The sequence below is a fragment of the Heterodontus francisci genome, chromosome 6 (assembly GCF_036365525.1).
Source record: "Heterodontus francisci isolate sHetFra1 chromosome 6, sHetFra1.hap1, whole genome shotgun sequence".
Classification (NCBI taxonomy): Eukaryota; Metazoa; Chordata; class Chondrichthyes; order Heterodontiformes; family Heterodontidae; genus Heterodontus; species Heterodontus francisci.
In genome coordinates, this window is record NC_090376.1 from 96,118,495 (window position 1) to 96,139,123 (window position 20,629).

General features: G+C 43.4%; 1 protein-coding gene across 1 annotated transcript; it reads right to left on the reverse strand.

Moving 5' to 3' along the window:
- Positions 1-2,359: 2,359 nt before the first annotated feature.
- On the reverse strand, positions 2,360-9,364 carry tex30 (testis expressed 30). Its single transcript, XM_068034104.1, has 5 exons — positions 9,265-9,364; positions 4,840-5,070; positions 4,238-4,289; positions 3,895-4,100; positions 2,360-3,211 (listed from the first exon to the last, which is right to left on the reverse strand). The coding sequence occupies exons 1-5, from the start codon at positions 9,298-9,300 to the stop codon at positions 3,044-3,046; spliced, it is 693 nt and encodes a 230-aa protein (XP_067890205.1). The 5' UTR covers positions 9,301-9,364; the 3' UTR covers positions 2,360-3,043.
- Between the last annotated feature and the right edge of the window lie 11,265 nt (positions 9,365-20,629).

A 20,629-nucleotide genomic window follows, 5' to 3' on the forward strand; every position in this document is an offset into this window, starting at 1 on the left:
TACAGAACTCAAGTTTCCACATGAAGACTTGATAACATCAATCAGAGGCCTTCCAGCTTGAAAGGAGCAGCAGGCTGTGATGGCAGATAAGTAAGGGAGAGGGAACTTCAAAATGGAGGTCCCCTCTCTCCAACTTTAATTTAAATTAAAAAAGGCTTTTGCATCCGGGCCACCACTGTGAGAGGGGAGCCCCTCTACAGGGCAGCCTGTAGCTGCTGCAGCACGCAGGCAGGGAGGGCCCCTAGGCCTGCCTGGAGCACTGGTCCCCAGGTCTGACGCCGGGAGGCTACCTGCAAGAAGTTAAACTGGCTCCTGCTGCCTCCGGGAACTTGGAGTCCAACAGGAAAATCCCAGTCAGCCTCCTTTAATTGGTCTTAATAGGCTATTAATGACCTTAATTGGATAGCAGCCATGTGCAGGCAGGTAGCACTGCCGTTTCCACCCCCCCAACCACTGCGCACCCCCCCCCCCCCCCATCCCCCCGCCACAAAAATGGTCTGAGAGTAGGATGGAGCCGGTGAACCAGCATGCAGTAACACTATTTTTAGCACTCATCCCTCTCCAATCCTGGCCCCGGCGGTGCCTAAAAATCAAGTCCCTAACTCTGCAATTTACACCAGTCTGAAAGGCCAAGGTTCCTCCTACAAACAGTTAAGTCCAGGATGGGATCATGTACTTTCCTGTGAGACTTATCTTTTACTAGTGATAATCAATCAAGAGAAATTAATTTATTTTAATTTGGTTGTGAACAATTATTTTCATACTGTTCTTAAAGTCTTGTTGACTTTCATAGGTAGTATGATTAAGCCAATTACAATTTTGTGTCCAGTTTAGGAAGGATGTCAAGGTCATGGAAAGGACACAGAAGAGATTCACTACAATGATACCAGGGATGGATGACTTTAGGTACAAGGAGAGATTTTTTAATTCATTCGTGGGGTGTAGACATTGCTGGCCAGGCCAGCATTTATTGCCCAACCTTAATTGCCTTTGAGATTAGAGAATCTGAAGCTCTTTTCAAACAAAACAAGTTTAAGAGGAGCTGATAGAAATGCTGAAATATGGAAAAACTATTTCTACTGGTCAGTAACTTAATTAGAGCACATTAATTTAAATAATCATCAGAATAATGAAAGGAACAGTTAGGATTTTTTAAAAGTATGAATGCAGACACGGAATCCCTACCGGAAATAGTAATGGAAATTGTTACGACCAGGTGAGAAAGGTGTCTAGGGGTCTCTTTCAGCCTTCACCTGGTCTTATTGTAACAGGATTTAATTTTTAAACACACTGTGTTCAGAGCTCCCCCTTGGTGAATCCTTGTTCACCGCTTTCCAGTTATAAGGCAAAGAAATGAACAGAACCAGATTTTCTCAGGTTTAAAGAAGAAAAGTGAAATTTATTAAACCCTAAACTTAAATTCCAATTCGGTTAACGCCTATGAATACAAACTGTGCCCCACACTAGCATGGATACATGATACATGCAAATGGAGACAGAAAAGAGCAGAAGAAAAAATAAAGTAAAAATCTTTTAGGCAATCTCTGAAGAGGGGTTTTTTACTGTGCTTTGATCTCGCTGTAGTCCTTGATTATAGGTAGTCTTGCTTTTCGTTGGGGCCCAGTATTCTTCTTAAACGTTGTTTACTGTAGGAGACTTTTCTCTCTTGGGGTTCATATGTCTTCAATGGGTCTTCAGTTCCGTGAGAAAGAGAAGGGAGCAAACAGAAGAGAGATCTTTGCAGTCCAGGAGCAAACAGCTTTCTGAGTTTCAAACACTCTGTGGAAAGTTCAAATTCAACAGGCAGTTAGTCATGTGACTAAACTGGTCTGACCGGATCTTCTGTATATTGGAGAAGCAGGGACTCGGTCCTTTGTTCCAACACTGTCTGATAGTATGCAAAAAAGGTCTTACCGGCGCGGGGCCTGGCAATTCCTTGTGATAGGCCCTCTTTTCTTCCCAGCAACATTTTAAAGTTTTTAATGTTCATGTGGCAAAATAATGTGTGCCACATTCTTAGCAGGTGGGGGCCTGCATGACAAAATAGAATCCATAAAGCATTTAAAAGGGATTTAGATAAATATTTGAAAATGTAAAATTTAGATGGGTGAACGCAAAGGACAGGCGGACGTAATTTTGTGGACCGCTCCTTCAGAAAGCCAGCAGTAGCATGATTGCCCAAATGGTCCCCTTTTGTGCTTTAAAATTCTAGGATTTTGAGTCTAAGAGATCAAATCTGACCAAACAAAACTGAATTCAAAGAGAAGATAGAAAACAATGACACAAGAAAAAAAACTGATATATATCTCAGCAGCCCTGGTCAACCTACTGTTCAAACACTGAAATAGTACAGAATACATTTACAGGAGACAGCCAGATTTTTAATAGTTATGTGTCAACTTAAAAACATCACATTATATCTTTTCTATGAAGGTATATGCAATAGAATTTTCCACATAAGTTACATCTTGCCACAATTAGAATGACGAATGTGTTTTCATCATGGATTTGAACTATACCATGAATGATGGGGCAAGAAATGACCACATGCTAAATGATCACATCTGGCTATATTATTGGAATTAGATATGGGTATTACTCTTATTTTATTACTTTTAATTGTATTTTCCCACTGCTATCTGATTATTTAGATTTTCTAGCAGCAGATCCGACATATATTAATGAAACGTCTGAGGCTAAATGAAAGTTTGTGTTTAACCTCATTTGCATTGTAATTATTTAATGGCATGTATGACTGAATATTTTACTGATAAAGTTGCTAAAATATGTTCTTTTACAGACATAAAGAAGCCCCAAAGCATAAATTGCAGTAACATTTAGTTTAAGTGCTCAGATATTGGAAAGCTTGTTTTACTTTAAGTAACAATGAATACCCTAATTAGGATAAAACAATTCTTGTCCAATGTTTGGTGTTGGAGGTTTCACAGCAGCTAGGTAATCAAAACCATTCATGATACGCATATTACAAATGAGATTGTTTTAATTGTTGACATCTATGATCACCACGCAAATCATTTAAATCTTATTTCTCTTGAAGGATTTCTCTAATCCATGAAAGGACCTCAGTATTAATTTCTGCCATGATGTCTTCTGTTGCTCGTCCTTTAACTTCCATTCCATGGCTAGCTCCTAATACCCAGTGTACTTTGACAGCCACTGGCATTTGGTTCAATATGCTTTCCAACAAATCCTACAATTGCAAATGGTTTTAATATCATCAATAAATACAAATATCAATCAGAATTTAGCAGCATAATCAATATAATACATTAAATAACATTAGCATATTACACTGAACCCTTCAATGCTTACTCAAACTTTATGCTTTATGATGGCTTCCCTTTTTACTGTAAACAATTACTTTATAAAATGCTTCATCTACAGCAGATTAAGTTGTCTCACTAATTACTAAGTATAGTTGCCAGAATTAAGCACCCCTCATTTTCAGATTATGTCTAGCAATAACACTTGCAGTATCCCCAGACAAATCTCACATTAAGGCACTGAACCTGTTCCTGGTGTTGCACATTAGAAAGGATACCAGAGCTAACATCAAAAATTACCCTTTTTGCATGGATTTTGGACATTATGTAAAAGGTCTACATCTTACACTTCAGTAGTGTTGCACCAAAGAGACTGTGGATAATAGAAAAGTAAAACAGCAATAATCTTTACTACAGTTACAAAGCTACGTCAACTTATGTTACTGTCCTCGTGGCATCTTGTCAGGCATTGGATCAACCTAGTTTATGGCAATTTCTTCTGGTTATATTTTCATAAAAAGAACCATCAACATCAAATTAATGCACAGCAGTCTAGTGGATATCCCTCAGTACTTCCATTAGTCGGAAAAATTGTTTCACTGTGACTCACTTTCTCACACATTTCATCTGCTGATCCAGAAATCAGAAGGACTGGGTGGCGCACAAGAATCAGATCCTCTGATCGAAGCTTACTGTGCTGCTTTGGTGGATGTAGTGGATATGACAGGCAAATGAGACCTCGCACAAGTTCTTCATCAGGGCTGTCCTTACACTGCTTGATGATACAGGCAGCAGCTCTAGATCCCATGGAACGACCTGGGAAACAAAGATTGCTTACACATCCACATTTCTGGTAATTAATTTTTTTGAAGAAATCAACTTTTCATACACATTCTATTCAATGTAGAAATAGTTAATGATGAGTGTTACTGATGAGGAAAGTTTTCACCTACCCCCAAGAAACCAGCTTTTCACTTCATATTCCTTTGATGATTTTAGATATTCCTGCAATAATCATTATTGAGATGGCAAGTTACAATGTAGAGTAATCCAAAGTGAGAAAAAAGTGTGACTTTCAAAAGGACTTAAGCGAGCTGCCCATTAGCTCAGGGAGTGGTTGAGCCATGCAAACTGGAAAGGTTCCAGAGTTAATCAGCATTCTGTGCTGAGTTAGCCAATCTCAGCCAAACTGGCTGTCAACACCCCTGGATTAGGGAGGGGAAACTCAACCATAGTCTCCATTCCTGATCACTTCCAGTGACCACTGTAATGTATACATGTGTGGACACTGTATGAAGACAACACTGGGGTAGTAGTAATGCCACCCCACAACCGCATAGTCTGCTGACGCTCACTGTCAAGATTCACGCTCAAATGCTGAATGTTTGAAGTATGAAGTACTGGAGAACTGGAGCCTGTGAAATAGTACCCAGAAATGGATTAATATTCTTCAGAGAGGAGGGAGAAATGATAAGTAGGAGCAAACAAAATACCGGAGCAGAAAATCAGCCAGAAAATTTTTAAACAAATTGCACATAGAATAACTTAATCTTACCATCACTGCCCTGTAAGCTCTAATTCTATAGTCTAGGTTGAGGCCTTTACATGTGAATCTAAGACATAGGATCCCATTGGAAGCCAGGAATTGTGTCATGGATACTAGCTGATGGAAGTTCATGTCTCCACCTGCACCGTGTGTAAGGATTACTCCATGTGTGAAAGGAGCATTTGGTACTGTATAGATTGCATTCAGAACTTTTCCCCCAAATGGTATTTTTAATTTAACCTGAAAAATCAAGAACATAAATTACCATTTCAATGCACCAAAACTAATGCACAATCTAACATGCCAGCAACTTATGTTCTTAAAATAATGCACATAACTGTTTTTGAATTGAAAACATCAGCACAAAAGTTAAATTACTTCTACTGAAGTAAGATGGAAGAAGAAAATATTTTATGAAAGTTGTCTTTCTTACAAAATTAGGGTTTTGGTTCAATATCCATCAGTTCACTTTATCCTCCAACCTCCATCAGTTGCATACATTAAATGGCTCAGTCCAAATTGCTAGACCATTAAACCCACTTCTTGTAATGAATTTGAATGGGATGTCTGTTTTTCTGTTGTGAAATATTTATCTACTAACAGAATTTTCAATGTCATTAATATTGTTAAACATAATGATTCCAGTAGAGAATTATAGATTTTCTTTCCTCAAAACTACTTGAAATCAAATTGCCTGTTTGTAAACTCCACCGTTACAGGATCCTTAGCTACCGACTCCATCCCTCTCCCTGGCAACAGTCTGAGATTAAGCCAGTCTGTTTGCAACCATGGTGTCATATTTGACCCCGAGATGAGCTTCTGACCTCATATGCCTGCCATCACAAAGACTGCCTTTTCCACCTCCATAATATCGCCCAACTTCGCCTCTGTTTCAGCTCGTCTATAGCTGAAACCCTCATTCATGCCTTCGTTACCTCTAGACTTGACTATTCCAACACACTCCTGGTTGGTCTCCCACATTCTACTCTCCATAAACTTGAGGGCTGAGATTTTATGCTGGTGATGGGGGTGTTGAAGTCCGGGAAAAGCGATGCCCAGAACCCTGCATCACCTCTTTTCTGGAAGGCCCCACCAAATTTAGTGCCAATCAGGGACTTAAGTGGACAGGGGTGTGCCTTCTACGGGATCAAGGACCCTGTTGCCAGAAGTTCTGCCTTTGGAGAACTGCTGGCCAACCACAGGCGGCAGCTCTTCCACTGTGCAGCGCCACCGCGGAGGTGGTGGCTGCTGCCAGAGGAGCACCTACTGGAGGCCCAGGAGCATCGCTGGACCCAGGTCACAGGTAGGTCAAGGTGGGAGGGGTCTCATGGGGGGGTTGCAAGCAAGGGCTGGGGGTTGGCTCTCAGCTGGGCCCCCCTGCCCCCCACCCTTCCCCCTCCCCTCCACCTTGCCATTGCCGGTTCCATTGTTCATGCACTAATTGCCTTTTAAACAGGGAACCCCCCCCCCCACCATTCCCATCCCCTCCACCCCCCCCATTCCCCCATCCCCTCCACCCCCCGCATCCCCTCCCCATTCCCTCCACCCCCCCCATTCCCCCATCCCCTCCACCCCCCGCATCCCCTCCACCCCCCCCATTCCCTCCACCCCCCCCATTCCCCCATCCCCTCCACCCCCCGCATCCCCTCCACCCCCCGCATCCCCTCCCCATTCCCCCATCCCCAGGAAGCAGCCTGCATGGTTTTTTGTGCTGTGCTTTCTTTTGGCGACAGGGTTGCCCATCTAATTGGTGGTGGGATGAGGCCCTTAAGTGGGGTCAATTGCCCAGTTAATGGCCTCAATTGGCGGCAGGACGGGAAGGCCCAGCCCAGACTAAATTTTGGCGGAGGCGGGAAACCACATCCCCCCTCCACTATCCCACCCAATTTTATGCTCTCACCGACTCCAAATCTGCTGTGGGGGAGAGCATAAAATTTCCTCCGAGGTCATCCAAAACTCTGCTGCCTGTGTCTTAACTGACACCCAGTGCGGTTTCCTTATCACCCCTGTGCTTGCTGACCTACATTGGCTCCCAGTCAAGCAACATCTTTATTTTAAAATTTTCATCCTTGTTTTCAAATCCCTCCAAGGCCTCACCCCTCCCTATCCCTGTAATCTCCTCTAGCCCCACAACCCTCCAAGATAACTGCGTTCCTCTAATTCTAGCCTCTTGTGCATCCCTGATTTTAATCGCTGCACCACTGGCGGCCAAAACTTCAGTTGCCTAGGCCCTAAGCTCTGGAATATCCTTCCTACAACTCTCCGCCTCTCTTTGCTCCTTTAAGACACTCCTTAAAACCTATCTCTTTGACAAAGGTTTTGGTCATCTGACCTAATATCTCCTTTTGTGGCTCGTGTCATACTTTGTTTTATAATACTCCTGGAAAGCGTAGAGGAACGTTTTATTATGTTAAATTTAAGTTGTTGTTATCAGGGTAGAAATTTGTCTCGGGCAGTAGCGCAAAACCAGTCCTATCGTATCGACCACCAGTTGTGTATCACCTGATATTCAATTCCATTGAGTGAAATGGAATTGAATGTCAGGCTGTGTGTATAAAACAAAGAACAGTACAGCACAGGAACAGGCCATTCGGCCCTCCAAGCCTGCGCCGATCTTGATGCCTGCCTAAACTAAAACCTTCTGCACTTCCGGGGTCCGTATCCCTCTATTCCCATCCTATTCATGTATTTGTCAAGATGCCTCTTAAACGTCTCTATGGTACCTGCTTCCACCACCTCTCCCGGCAACAGGTTCCAGGCACTCACCACCTTCTGTGTAAAGAACTTGCCTCGCACATCCCCTCTAAACTTTGCCCCTCACACCTTAAACCTATGACCCCTAGTAACTGACTCTTCCACCCTGGGAAAAAGCTTCTGACTATTCACTCTGTCCATGCCGCTTATAACTTTGTAAACCTCTATCATGTCTCCCCTCCACCTCCGTCGTTCCAGTGAAAACAATCCGGGTTTATCCAACCTCTCCTCATAGCTAATGCCCTCCAAACCAGGCAACATCCTGGTAAACCTCTTCTGTACCCTCTCCAAAGCCTCCACGTCCTTCTGGTAGTGTGGCGACCAGAACTGCACGCAATATTCTAAGTGAGGCCTAACTAAAGTTCTGTACAGCTGCAGCATGACTTGCCTATTTTTATACTCTATGCCCCGACCGATGAAGGCAAGCATGCCGTATGCCTTCTTGACTACCTTATCCACCTGCGTTGCCACTTTCAGTGACCTGTGGACCTGTACGCCCAGATCTCTCTGCCTGTCAATACTCCTAAGGGTCCTGCCATTTACTGTATACTTCCCACCTGCATTAGACCTTCCAAAATGCATTACCTCACATTTGTCCGAATTAAACTCCATCTGATTTCTCCACCCAAGTCTCCAACCGAGCTATATCCTGCTGTATCCTCTGACAATCCTCATCACTGTCCGCAACTCCACCAACATTTGTGTTGTCCGCAAACTTACTAATCAGACCAGCTACATTTTCCTCCAAATCATTTATGTATACTACAAACAGCAAAGGTCCCAGCACTGATCCCTGCAGAACACCACTAGTCACATCCCTCCATTCAGAAGAGCACCCTTCCACTGCTACCCTCTGTCTTCTATGACCGAGCCAGTTCTGTATACATCTTGCCAGCTCCCCTCTGATCCCATGTGACTTCACCTTTTGTATCAGTCTGCCATGAGGAACCTTGTCAAAACTGATCCAATACCATCCTTTTAGCACCACCACCCATGATAAATTTCTTCTTAGTTTTTTTTGTAAACTTGGTATTTGATAAGTGGAAATCCATCACCATGCCTAAACAACTAAGAAATCCACACAGGTAGAATTTCCGCTTGGTCGACATGGCATATATACATGCTCTGCTGTTGGCACGTATCCCACTTACATAAATGCAGACTGGCAAGAACAAACCTTATGCACTCCTAAATGTTTACAGGGGTACTGCTGGAATTTTATCAGCTAAAACTGTGCAGCTTATATCAGTACCGAGTACTGATAAGCTTCCTACAGCTTGTCCAACCAGAATTACTTTACCGATTAGAGAACTGATTGATAGTATTATCTGTAACTGGTCCAGCCTACCAGGTTCCATTAATAAACCAAGTTTGTTGGTCAAATAAACAATGCCCTTGAGTACTACGAACCTGTCTTGCTGAGGAACTGAGTTACTAAATCTGCTATGGACATTTAACTAAATTCCAAACATCTTGGTGCGAAAAGAATGCTGCTGCTGTTTGGAGTGTACAAACAAGAACATTTAAACTACAGGAAACGTAAAAACTGAAATCCCGATATCCGATAGTGAACAACGTGCTCACCCAACCCCCACTCCCGGTTCAAAACCTCCAAACATCCCACAGCAAAAAAATACTGCGGCAGCTCGAGACGTTGGGAACGATTAAGAAGAAACACACCATTTCCACTGAGACCAAATCCTTCAACCCCTGCATCGTTTAACATCAGCTCTGCGGAAAGTACCTCCTCGTCCAGAGAGGCGCACGCACGTCCCAGTGCTCTATTTGCCAATTCAGATGTCAATCACATTCTCTGAGCAAGAATTTAAGAAAAACGCTGTCAAGCTTTAATCATGTATAGTATGTAAACTGTATCATTGATTTTATTCTGTTTCCAACATGTTAATATTTGCAAAAATAAATCCATTTTTAAATTAAACACTTTGCCAACTAATTTAATGTGCTTGAGGTTTTTAAAGTATTGAACTTGTTTTATTGTGGTGTCTCGGCCTTGGTATCACACTACCTCTTCTATGCTTTCCTTTTATTCTTAAAAAATTTAGTAACATATTTGATTTGATTTTCCTTTTATTGCTTTACAAATTAATTTTTCATTATATTCTGTCATGCATGACTTCATTTGTTAGTAACATCATTAGTATCAAGACCTTTTCTCTCAATTCCTCCCCTGTTGCTAAATTATCAGACTGCTTATCCAACATCCAGTATTAGATGAGCACAAATCTCCTCCAATTAAATAATGGGAAGACTGAAGCCATTCTTTTCGGTGCCTGTTCCAAACTCCTTTTGCTAGCTACCACCTCCATTCCTCTTCCTGGCATGCTTGAGATTAAGCCAGTCTGTTTGCAACCTTGGTCATAAGAAATAGGAGCAGGAGTAGGCCGTTTGGTCCTTCGAGCCTGCTCCGCTATTCAATAAGATTATGGCTGATCTGATTCTTGTCTTAACTCCACTTTCCTGCCTGGCCCCCCCATAACCCTGGACTCCCTTGTAGATCAAAAATCTAACTCAGCCTTGTATATATTCAATGACCAAGTCTCCACTGCTCTCTGGATAAGTGAATTCCAAAGATTAACACACTCCTGAGAGGAGAAATTCCTCCTCATCTGCATCTTAAATGGGAGATCCCTTATTTTGAAACTGTGCCCGAGTTCTAGATTCCCTCACGAAGGAAACATCCTCTCAACATCTACCCCAGGAGTGTCCAACCTTTCATGCGGAGAGTGGGGGGGCACATTACAATTTTTGTCTTACATAGGGAGCTGGTGAGACTATTTCAGTAAGATAAAGGCATTAAAAATTTATCTTACTATCAAAACAATAAATATGCATTTTTGTGAAGAAGTTTTAAATGAGATTTTAAATGATAATTTATTGACTTACCTTCTCTTCACTAGTTGAACACTGATTTAGTGAGATAACTTTGCTTGCACAAGTGGATAATATCTGCCTGCACACTTCTAGTATCGATATGGAGTATTCCTTTAGGTCTCCATCTGTCAGAAGTGATCTTGATCATTCCCTCTCCCTCCTCTCTGTCTATCTCCCCCTCCCTTTCTGTGTCCCCCTTCTCTGTTCCCACCATCATTCCCCCACTCTGTATTGTTCCCTCCCCTCTGTGTCATTCCCCTTCTCTCTGTCCTCCATCTCTCTATATCTGTCCCTCTCTGCCTTTCTCACAGTTGCTGAGAGCGGGAACAGCGGTTTCCGAACTTTGGACAGATTCGGGATTTTCTGGCAGGTTCCAATTTTTTTTAAAAAGCCCACCAGAAAACCTCAAATCTGTCTGAAGTTTGGAAGCTGCTGTTCCCGCTCTCAGCACCTGTCAGCTGTGAATATGAAAAGGAGTGTTAATGAGGATTAGATACAGATCTAAGCTTAGAAATTTCAATTCAGCTGTGAAATAGATAGTGTGATTTTTATTTAAAAAGCTAATCTGCTCGGAAACAAGAGGCCAATGGTAAATTTATCATCTCTGAAATTACCGGTCACGGACCCTTGGCGAGGATGAGGAATGGTCGGGTACAGTTTACCTCCGTGCGCCGGATGGAAACCTTTGGTGGGACGCATCCTGGCCCGCAGGCCGTATGTTGGACAACTCTGATCTACCCTGTCAAGTTCCCTCAGAATCTTATATGTTTCAATAAGATCACCTCTCATTCTTCTAAACTCCAATGTGTATAGGCCCAACCTTTCCTCATAAGACAACCCCTTCATCTCAGGAATCAGCCGAGTGAACATTTTCTGAACTGCTTCCATTGCAAGTATATCCCTCCTTAAGTAAGCAGACCAAAACTGTACACAGTACTATAGGTGCAGTCTCACCAATGCCCTGTACAGTTGTAGCAAGACTTCCCTACTTCTATACTCCAACCCCTTGCAATAAATGCCAACATTCCATTTTATTTTATTTATAGATACAGCACTGAAACAGGCCCTTCGGCCCACCGAGTCTGTGCCGACCAACAACCACCCATTTATATTAACCCTACAGTAATCCCATATTCCCTACCACCTACCTACACTAGAGGCAATTTACAATGGCCAATTTACCTATCAGCCTGCAAGTCTTTGGCTGTGGGAGGAAACCGGAGCACCCGGCGAAAATCCACGCGGTCACAGGGAGAACTTGCAGACTCCGCACAGGCAGTACCCAGAATCGAACCCGGGTCCCTGGAGCTGTGAGGCTGCGGTGCTAACCACTGCGCCACAGTGCCTTCCTAATTATTTACTGTGCAAGCATGGTAACTTTTTTGTGATTCATATACAAGGACACCCAGATCTCTTTTTTTCTATTTCCAAAATATACTTTATTCATAAAAATCTGTAAAAAATACATTACCAAACAGTTTCAAACAGCACCAAGTCAAAAATTACAAACATTGCAAGGGAGATCAGTTTCCTTCAATACAATCATGAGTTGCCTCACAACCCTTCCATTTCATTTGAAGTGCCAGATTCATTTTTCACATTTTACAGCAAACGAAAAATTTCCCAATACAGTTCGAGGGGTTTCCCATGGATCCAGCCCCTCAGTTCAGCTTGGTGGGGGGGCCTTACACAGTGGTCTTTCCCCATTGAGCTTTAGTGCGTCCCTCAGCATGTAGTCCTGGACCTTGGAACGTGCCAGTCTGCAACATTCGGTCGTGGACAACTCTTTGCGCTGGAAGACCAGCGAGTTTAGGGCAGACCAAAGGGCGTCTTTCACCAAATTGATAGTCCTCCAGCAGCAGTTGATATTTGTCTCGGTGTGAGTCCCTGGGAACAGCCCATAGAGCACAGACTCCTGTGTTACAGAGCTGCTTGGGATGAACCTCGACAAACACCACTGCATCTCTTTCCACACCTGCTTTGTAAAGACACATTCCAGAAGGAGGTGGGCACCCGTCTCTTCCCCACCACAGCCACCGTGGGGGCATTGTGTGGAGGGGTGAGACTTCGGGCGTGCAGGAAGGATCTGATGGGGAGGGCTCTTCTCACCACCAGCCAAGCTACATCTTGGTGCAACACCCAGATCTCTCTGTAGAGCAGCATTCTGCAGTTTCTCTCCATTTAAGTAACATTCTACTTTTCTATTCTTCCCGCCAAAGTGGACAAACCACACATTATACTCCATCTGCCAAATTTTTGCCAAGCACTTAACCTATCTATATCTCTTTGGAGATACTTTGTGTCCTCCTCACAACTTGCTTTCCTACCTGTCTTTGTATCGTCAGCAAATTTGGCTACAACACATTTGGGTCCCTTCATCCAAGTCATTAATATAGATCATAAATAGTTGAGGCTCTGTCACTAATCCCTGTGGCATTCCACTAGTTAGACAACCTGAAAATGACCCAATTATCCCGACTCTTTGTTTCCTGTTAGTTAGCCAATCCTCTGTCCATACTAATATATTACCCCCAACACATTGAGCTCTTATCTTGCGTCGTAACCTTTTATATGGCACCTTATCAAATGCCTTTTGGAAATCCAAATACACGACATCTACTGGTTCCTCTTTATCCACCCTACTTGTTACATCCTCCAAGAACTCTAATAAATTTGTCAAACATGATTTCCCTTTCATAAAACCACGTTGACTCTGCTTGATTGCATTAATGTGCTGCTACTACTTCCTTAGTGATGGATTCTAGCATTTTCCCAATGATGTTAGGCTAACTGGCTTATAGTTTCCTGCTTTCTGTCGCACCACCACCCCACCCACTGCCCCAATTTCTTGAATAGAGATGTTATATTTGTGGTTTTCCGATCTGTTGGGACCTTTCCAAAAACTAGGGAATTTTGGATTATAACCAATGCATCCATTATCTCTGCAGCCACTTATTTTAAGACTCTAGAATGCAGGCCATCAAGTCCAGATGACTTGTCAGCCTTTAGCCCCATGAGGTTTCCTAGTACTTTTTCTGTACCGATCGCGATTGAGTTCCTCCCTTTTGCCTTTTGATTTTCTACCATTCTTGAGATGCTTTTTTGTATCTTCTACTGTGAAGGCAGATACAAAATACTTGTTCAAAGTCTCTGCCATTTCCTTGTTTCCCATTATTAATTCCCCAGTCTCATCCTCTAAGGGACCAATGCATACTTTAGCTAATCTTTTCCTTTTTGTATATTTGTAGCAGCTTTATTGTTTTATATTTCTTTCTAGTTTGCTCTCATACTCTAATTACTCCTTCTTTATTATTCTCTTAGCCATCCTTTGCTGGTTTCTAAAATTTTCCCAATCCTCTGGCCTACGAACATACAAACTTATGAATTAGGAGAAGGAGTACGCCACTTGGCACCTCAAGCCTGCTCCGCCATTCAATAAGTTCAAGGCTGAAGCGATTACTCCACATTTCCATCTACCCCCAATAACCTTTCACCCCCTTGCTTATGAAGAATCTATCTACCTCTGCCTTAAAAATATTCAAAGACTCTGCTTCCACCGCCTTTTGAGAAAGAGAATTCCAAAGACTCAAGACCCTCTGAGAGAAAAAATTTCTCCTCATCTTTGTCTTAAATGGGCGACCCCTTATTTTTAAACAGTGTTTAGTTCTAGATTCGCCAACAAGGGGAAACATCCTTTCCACATCCACCCTGTGAAGACCCCTCAGGATCTTATATGTTTCAATCAAGTCGCCTCATACTCTTCTAAATTCCAGCAGATACAAGCCTAGCCTGTCCAATCTTTCCTCGTAAGATAGCCCACCCATTCCAGGTATTGGTCTAGTAAACCTTCTCTGAACTGCCTCCAATGCATTTACATCCTTAAATAAGGAGCACAGTACTCCAGATGTGGTCTCACCAATGCCCTGTATAGCTGAAGCAAAACCTCCCTACTTTTGTATTCAATTCTCCTCGCGATAAACGATAACATTCTATTAGCTTTCCTAATTACGTGCTGTACCTTCGTACTAACGTTTTGCCATGCATGCACTAGGACACCCAGATCCCTCTGCATCTCAGAACTCTGCAATCTCTCACCATTTAGATAATATGCTTTTTTATTCTTTCTGCCACAATGTACAATTTCACATTTTCCCACATTATAGTCCATTTGCCAGGTCTTTGCCCACTCACTTAACCTATCTATATCCCTTTGTAGCCTCCTTATGTCCTCTTCACAACTTACTTTCCTACCTATCTTTGTGTCATCAGCAAATTTAGCAACCATACCTTTGGTCCCTTCATCTAAGTAATTTATATAAATTGTGAAACATTGAGGCCCCAGCACAGACTCCTGTAGCACACCATTTGTTACATCTTGCCAACAAGAAAATGACCCATTTATGCCTACTCTCTGCTTCTTGTTAGCTAGCCAATCTTCTAGCCATGCCAATATGTTACTCCCCTACACCATGAGCTTTTATTTTCTGCAATAATCTTTGATGTGGGACCTCATCAAATGCCTTCTGGAAATTTAAGTACAATACATCCACTGGTTCCCCTTGATCCACAGCAATGTAACTCCCTCAAAGAACTCCAACAAATTGGTTAAATATGATTTCCCTTTCATAAAACCATGTTGACTCTGCCTGATTACCTTGACGTTTTCTGAATGCCCTGCTATAATGTCTTCAATAACAGCTTCTAACATTTTCCCTATGACCAATGTTAAGCTAACAGGCCTGTAGTTTCCTGCTTTTTTTCTCCCTCCCTTTTTGAATAAAGTAGTTACATTTGCTATTTTCCAATTTAACGGAACCTTCCCCGAATCTAGGGAATTTTGGAACATTAAAACTAACGCATCAACTATCTCATTAGCCACTTCTTTTAACACCCTAGGATGAAGTCCATCAGGACCCGGGGACTTATCAGCCCGCAGCTCCAACAATTTGTTCAGTACCATTTCCCTGGTGATTGTCATTTTCTTGAGTTCTTCCCTCCCTTTCAGTTTCGGACTTACAGCTAATTCTGAGATGTTATTTGTATCCTTTACAGTGAAGACCGATGCAAAGTACCTGTTCAATTCATCTGCCATCTCCTTATTATCCATTATTAATTCCCCAGACTCACTTTCTATAGGAGCATTTTGTTAACTCTATTTTTAAAAAATCTATAGAAACTCTTACTATCTGTCTTTATATTTCTAACTGGCTTTCTCTCGTATTCAAACTTTATCTTCCTTATCAATCTTTTAGACATTCTTTGCTGTTTTTTACGTTCTGTCCAATCTTCTGACCTTCCTCCATTTTTGAGCAATTATAGGCTTTTTCTTTAAGTTTGATACTATCTTTAACTGTTTTAGTTAACCACGGATGGCGGGTCCCACCCTTAGAATTTTTCTTTCTCGTTGAAATGTATCTATTCTGTGTGTTCTGAATTATCCCCTAAAATGTCTGCCATTGCATCTCTATTGACCTATCCCTTAACCTAATTTGCCAGTTCACTTTAGCTAGCTCTGCTTTCATGCCCTCATAATTGCCCTTATTTAATTTTAAAATACTAGGCTTGGACCCACGCTTCTCTCCCTCAAACTGAATGTAAACTTTAATCATATTATGATTGCTGCTTCCTAGGGGGTGCCTTAACTATGAGGTCATTAATTAATTCTATCTCGTTGTACAATACCAGGTCTAGTATAGCCTGCTCTCTGGTTGGCTCCAGAACGTACTGTTCCAAGAAATTATCCCGAAAACATTCTATGTACTCCTCATCTAGGCTACCTCTGCCCATCTGATTTTTCCAGTCTATATGTAGATTAAAATCCCCCTTTATTGTCGCCATACCTTTCTGAAAAGCTGGCATTATTTCTTCCTTTACACCCCGTCCTACAGTGTGGTTAATGTTAGGTGGCCTGCTCTCCCACAAGTGACTTTTTGCCTTTATGATTTCTCATCTCTACCCAAACTCCTTCTACATCCTGGTTTCCTGAACTTAGGTCATCCCTCTCTATTGCGCTATCACCATTAATTAACAGAGCTACCCCTTCACATTTTCCGACCTTCCTGTCCTTCCTAAATGCCATGTACCCTCCAATATTCAGGTCCCAATCTATGTCATCCTGCAGCCATGCCTCTATAATGGCTATCAAATCATACTTATTTATTTCTATTTGCACTCTCAGTTCATCTGTTTTGTTTTGAATGCTCCATGCATTCAGATACAGAGCCTTTAGTTTTGTCCTTTTATTATTATTGTAACCTCTAGCCTTATCTGTTGATTTACTCTTAGATTTGTAGGCTCTGTCCCTTCCTTTCAGTCTGTATCATTGCCCATATTAATACCTTTCTCTCTTGCCTTGCCTGTACTCCATTTACCATGATTTTTATCCTTGATTTTTAAGGGTAGGCGGTGGCATAGTGGTATTATCATTGGACTAGTAACCCAGAGACCCAGGGTATTACTCTGAGGACATGGGTTCGAATCCCACCACAGCAGAAGGTGGAATTTGAATTTAATTAATAAAACTGGAATTAAAAGCTAGTCTAATGATGGCCATGAAACGATTGTCGATTGTTGTAAAAACCCATCTGCTTCACTGCTGTCCTTACCTGGTCTGGCCTACATGTGACTCCAGAATCACAGCAATGTGGTTAACTCTTACATGCCCTCTGAAATGGCCTAGCAAGCCACTCAGTTGTACCTAACTGCTACGAAGTTGATAAAAAGGAATGAAACCGGACGGACCACCCGGCATCGACCTAGGCACCGGAAACGACAACGGCCACCCCAGCCCTGTTGACCCTGCAAAGTCCTCCTTACTAACATCTGGGGGCTTGTGCCAAAATTGGGAGAGCTGTCCCACAGACTAGTCAAGCAACAGCCTGACATGGAATCATACCTTACAGACAATGTCCCAGACACTGCAATCACTATCCCACCGGCAGGACAGACCCAGCAGAGGTGGTGGCACAGTGGTATACAGTAGGGAGGGAGTTGCCCTGGGAGTCCTCAACATCGACTCCGGACCCCAAGAAGTCTCATGGCATCAGGTCAAACATGGGCAAGGTAACCTCCTACTGATTACCATCTACCGCCCTCCCACAGCTGATGACTCAGTACTCCACCATGTTGAACACCACTTGGAGGAAGCACTGAGGGTGGCAAGGGCACAAAATGTACTCTGGGTGGGGGACTTCAATGTCCATCACCAAGAGTGGCTCGGTAGCACCACTACTGACCGAGCTGGCCGAGTCCTAAAAGACATAGCTGCTAGACTGGGTCTGCGGCAGGTGGTGGGGGAACCAACACGAGGGAAAAACATACTTGACCTTGCCCTCACCAATCTGCCTGCTGTAGATGCTTCTGTCCATGACTGTATTGGTAGGAGTGACCACCGCACAGTCCTTGTGGAGACGAAGTCCCGCCTTCACATTGAGGATACCGTCCATCGTGTTGTGTGGCACTGTCACCATGCTAAATGGGATAGATTTCGAACAGATCTAGCAATGCAAAACTGGGCATCCATGAGGCGCTGTGGGCCATCAGCAGCAGCAGAATTGTACTCAACCACAATCTGTAACCTCATGGCCCAGCATATCCCCCACTCTACCATTACCATCAAGCCAGGAGACCAACCCTGGTTCAATGAGGAGTGCAGGAGGGCATGCCAGGAGCAGCACCAGGCATACCTCAAAATGAGGCGTCAACCTGGTGAAGCTACAACCCAGGACTATCTGCGTGCCAAACTACGTAAGCAGCATGCGATAGACAGAGCTAAGCAATCCCATAACCAACGGATCAGATCGAAGCTCTGCAGTCCTGCCACATCCAGTCATGAATGGTGGTGGACAATTAAACAACTAACTGGAGGAGGCGGCTCCACAAATATCCCCATCCTCAATGATGGGGAAGCCCAGCACATCAGTGCGAAAGATAAGGCTGAAGCATTTGCAACAATCTTCAGACGGAAGTGGCGAGTTGATGATCCATCTCCGCCTCCTCCTGAAGTCCCCAGCATCACAGATGCCAGACTTCAGCCAATTCGATTAATTCAGCGTGACATCAAGAAACGACTGAAGGCACTGAATACTGCAAAAGCTATGGGTCCTGATAATATTCCGGCAATAGTACTGAAGACCTGTGCTCCAGAACTTGCTGCGCCCCTAGCCAAGCTGTTCCAGTACAGCTACAACACTGGCATCTACCCTGCAATGTGGAAAATTGCCCAGGTATGTCCTGTACACAAAAAGCAGGACAAGTCCAACCCGGCCAATTGCCGCCCCATCAGTCTACTCTCAATCATCAGTAAAGTGATGGAAGGTGTCATCAACAGTGCCATCATGCAGCACTTGCTTAGCAATAACTTTGTTCAGTGATGCTCAGTTTGGGTTCCGCCAGGGCCACTCAGCTCCTGACCTCATTACAGCCTTGGTTCAAAAATGGACAAAAGAGCTGAACTCAAGGTGAGGTGAGAGTGACTGCCCTTGACGTCAAGGCAGCATTTGACCGAGTATGGTATCAAGGAGTCCTAGCAAAACTGAGGTCAATGGGAATCAGGGGGAAAACCCTCCACTGGCTGGAGTCATACCTACCGCAAAAAAAGATGGTTGTGGTTGTTGGAGGTCAATCATCTGAGCTCCAGGACATCACTGCAGGAGTTCCTCAGGGTAGTGTCCTAGGCCCAACCATCTTCAGCTGCTTCATCAATGACCTTCCTTCAATCATAAGGTCAGAAGTGGGGATGTTCGCTGATGATTGCACAATGTTCAGCACCATTTGTGACTCCTCAGATACTGAAGCAGTCCATGTAGAAATGCAGCAAGACCTGGACAATATGCAGGCTTGGGCTGATAAGTGGCATGTAACATTTGCGCCACACAAGTGCCAAGCAATGACCATCTCCAACAAGAGAGAATCTAACCATCTCCCCTTGACATTCAACTGCATTACCATCGCTCAATCCCCCCACTATCAACATCCTAGGGGCTACCATTGACCAGAAACTGAACTGGAGTAGCCATATAAATACCATGGCTACAAGAGCAGGTCAGAGGTTAGGAATCCTGAGGCGAGTAACTCACCTCCTGACTCCACAAAGCCTGTCCACCCTCTACAAGGCACAAGTCAGGAGTTTGATGGAATACTCTCCACTTGCCTGGATGGGTGCAGCTCCAACAACACTCAAGAAGCTCGACACCATCTGGGACAAAGCAGCCCGCTTGATTGGCACCCCATCTACAAACAGTCACTCCCTCCACCACCGACGCACAGTGGCAGCAGTGTGTACCATCTCCAAGATGCACTGCAGCAATCCACCAAGGCTCCTTAGACAGCACCTTCCAAACCTGCGACCTCTACCAACTAGAAGGACAAGGGCAGCAAATACATGGGAACACCGCCACCTGCAAGTTCTCCTCCAAGTCACACACCATCCTGACTTGAAACTATATCGCTGTTCCTTCACTGTCGTTGGGTCAAAATCCTGGAACTCCCTTCCTAACAGCACAGTGGGTATACCTACCCCAAATGGACTGCAGCTGTTCAAGAAGGCAGCTCACCACCACCTTCTCAAGGGCAATTAAGGATGGGCAATAAATGCTGGCCTGGCCAGCATCGCCCACATCCCCTGAATGAATAAAAAAAAAACCCATATCTTCCCAAATTTGATCCCTTACCCCCACTATTCAATTTAATACCCTCTCTAATTCCCTAGTTATGCAGATCACTAGAATACGGGCCCCAGCATGGTTCAGTTGTAGACTGTCCCAACGGTACAGCCGCCACTTTCCCCAGTATTTGTGCCATTGCCCCACGAACAGGAACCCACTTCTTCACAGTATTGTACACCTTTTCCTTCAATTTAATACCATCCTTAACTTCCTTCGTTAGCCAGGGATGGTGCATCCTTCTCATAGAGTCTTTCTTTTGCAATGGAATATAGCTTTGTTGAGAGTCATGAAATATTTCCTTAAATGTCTGTCACTGCTTCTCTAACGTCTTACCTTATAACCTATTTTCCCTGTCCATTTTAGCCAACTCTGTCTTCATACCCTTGTCATTGCCTTTAAGTTTAAGACACTCGTTGCAGACCCAAATTTCTCACTCAAACTGAATCTGAAATTCTATCATGTTATAATCACTCTTGGCTAGATGATCC

Coding starts and splice junctions, on each gene's coding strand:
- tex30 (XM_068034104.1), bottom strand. CDS start 9,300: ATGCAGGGGTTGAAGGATTTGGTCTCAGTGGAAATG. Junction 4,290..4,839: donor GAGCTTACAGGGCAGTGATG/GTAAGATTAAGT, acceptor TGATTATTGCAG/GAATATCTAAAATCATCAAA. Junction 4,101..4,237: donor GAAAAGCTGGTTTCTTGGGG/GTAGGTGAAAAC, acceptor TTTGTTTCCCAG/GTCGTTCCATGGGATCTAGA.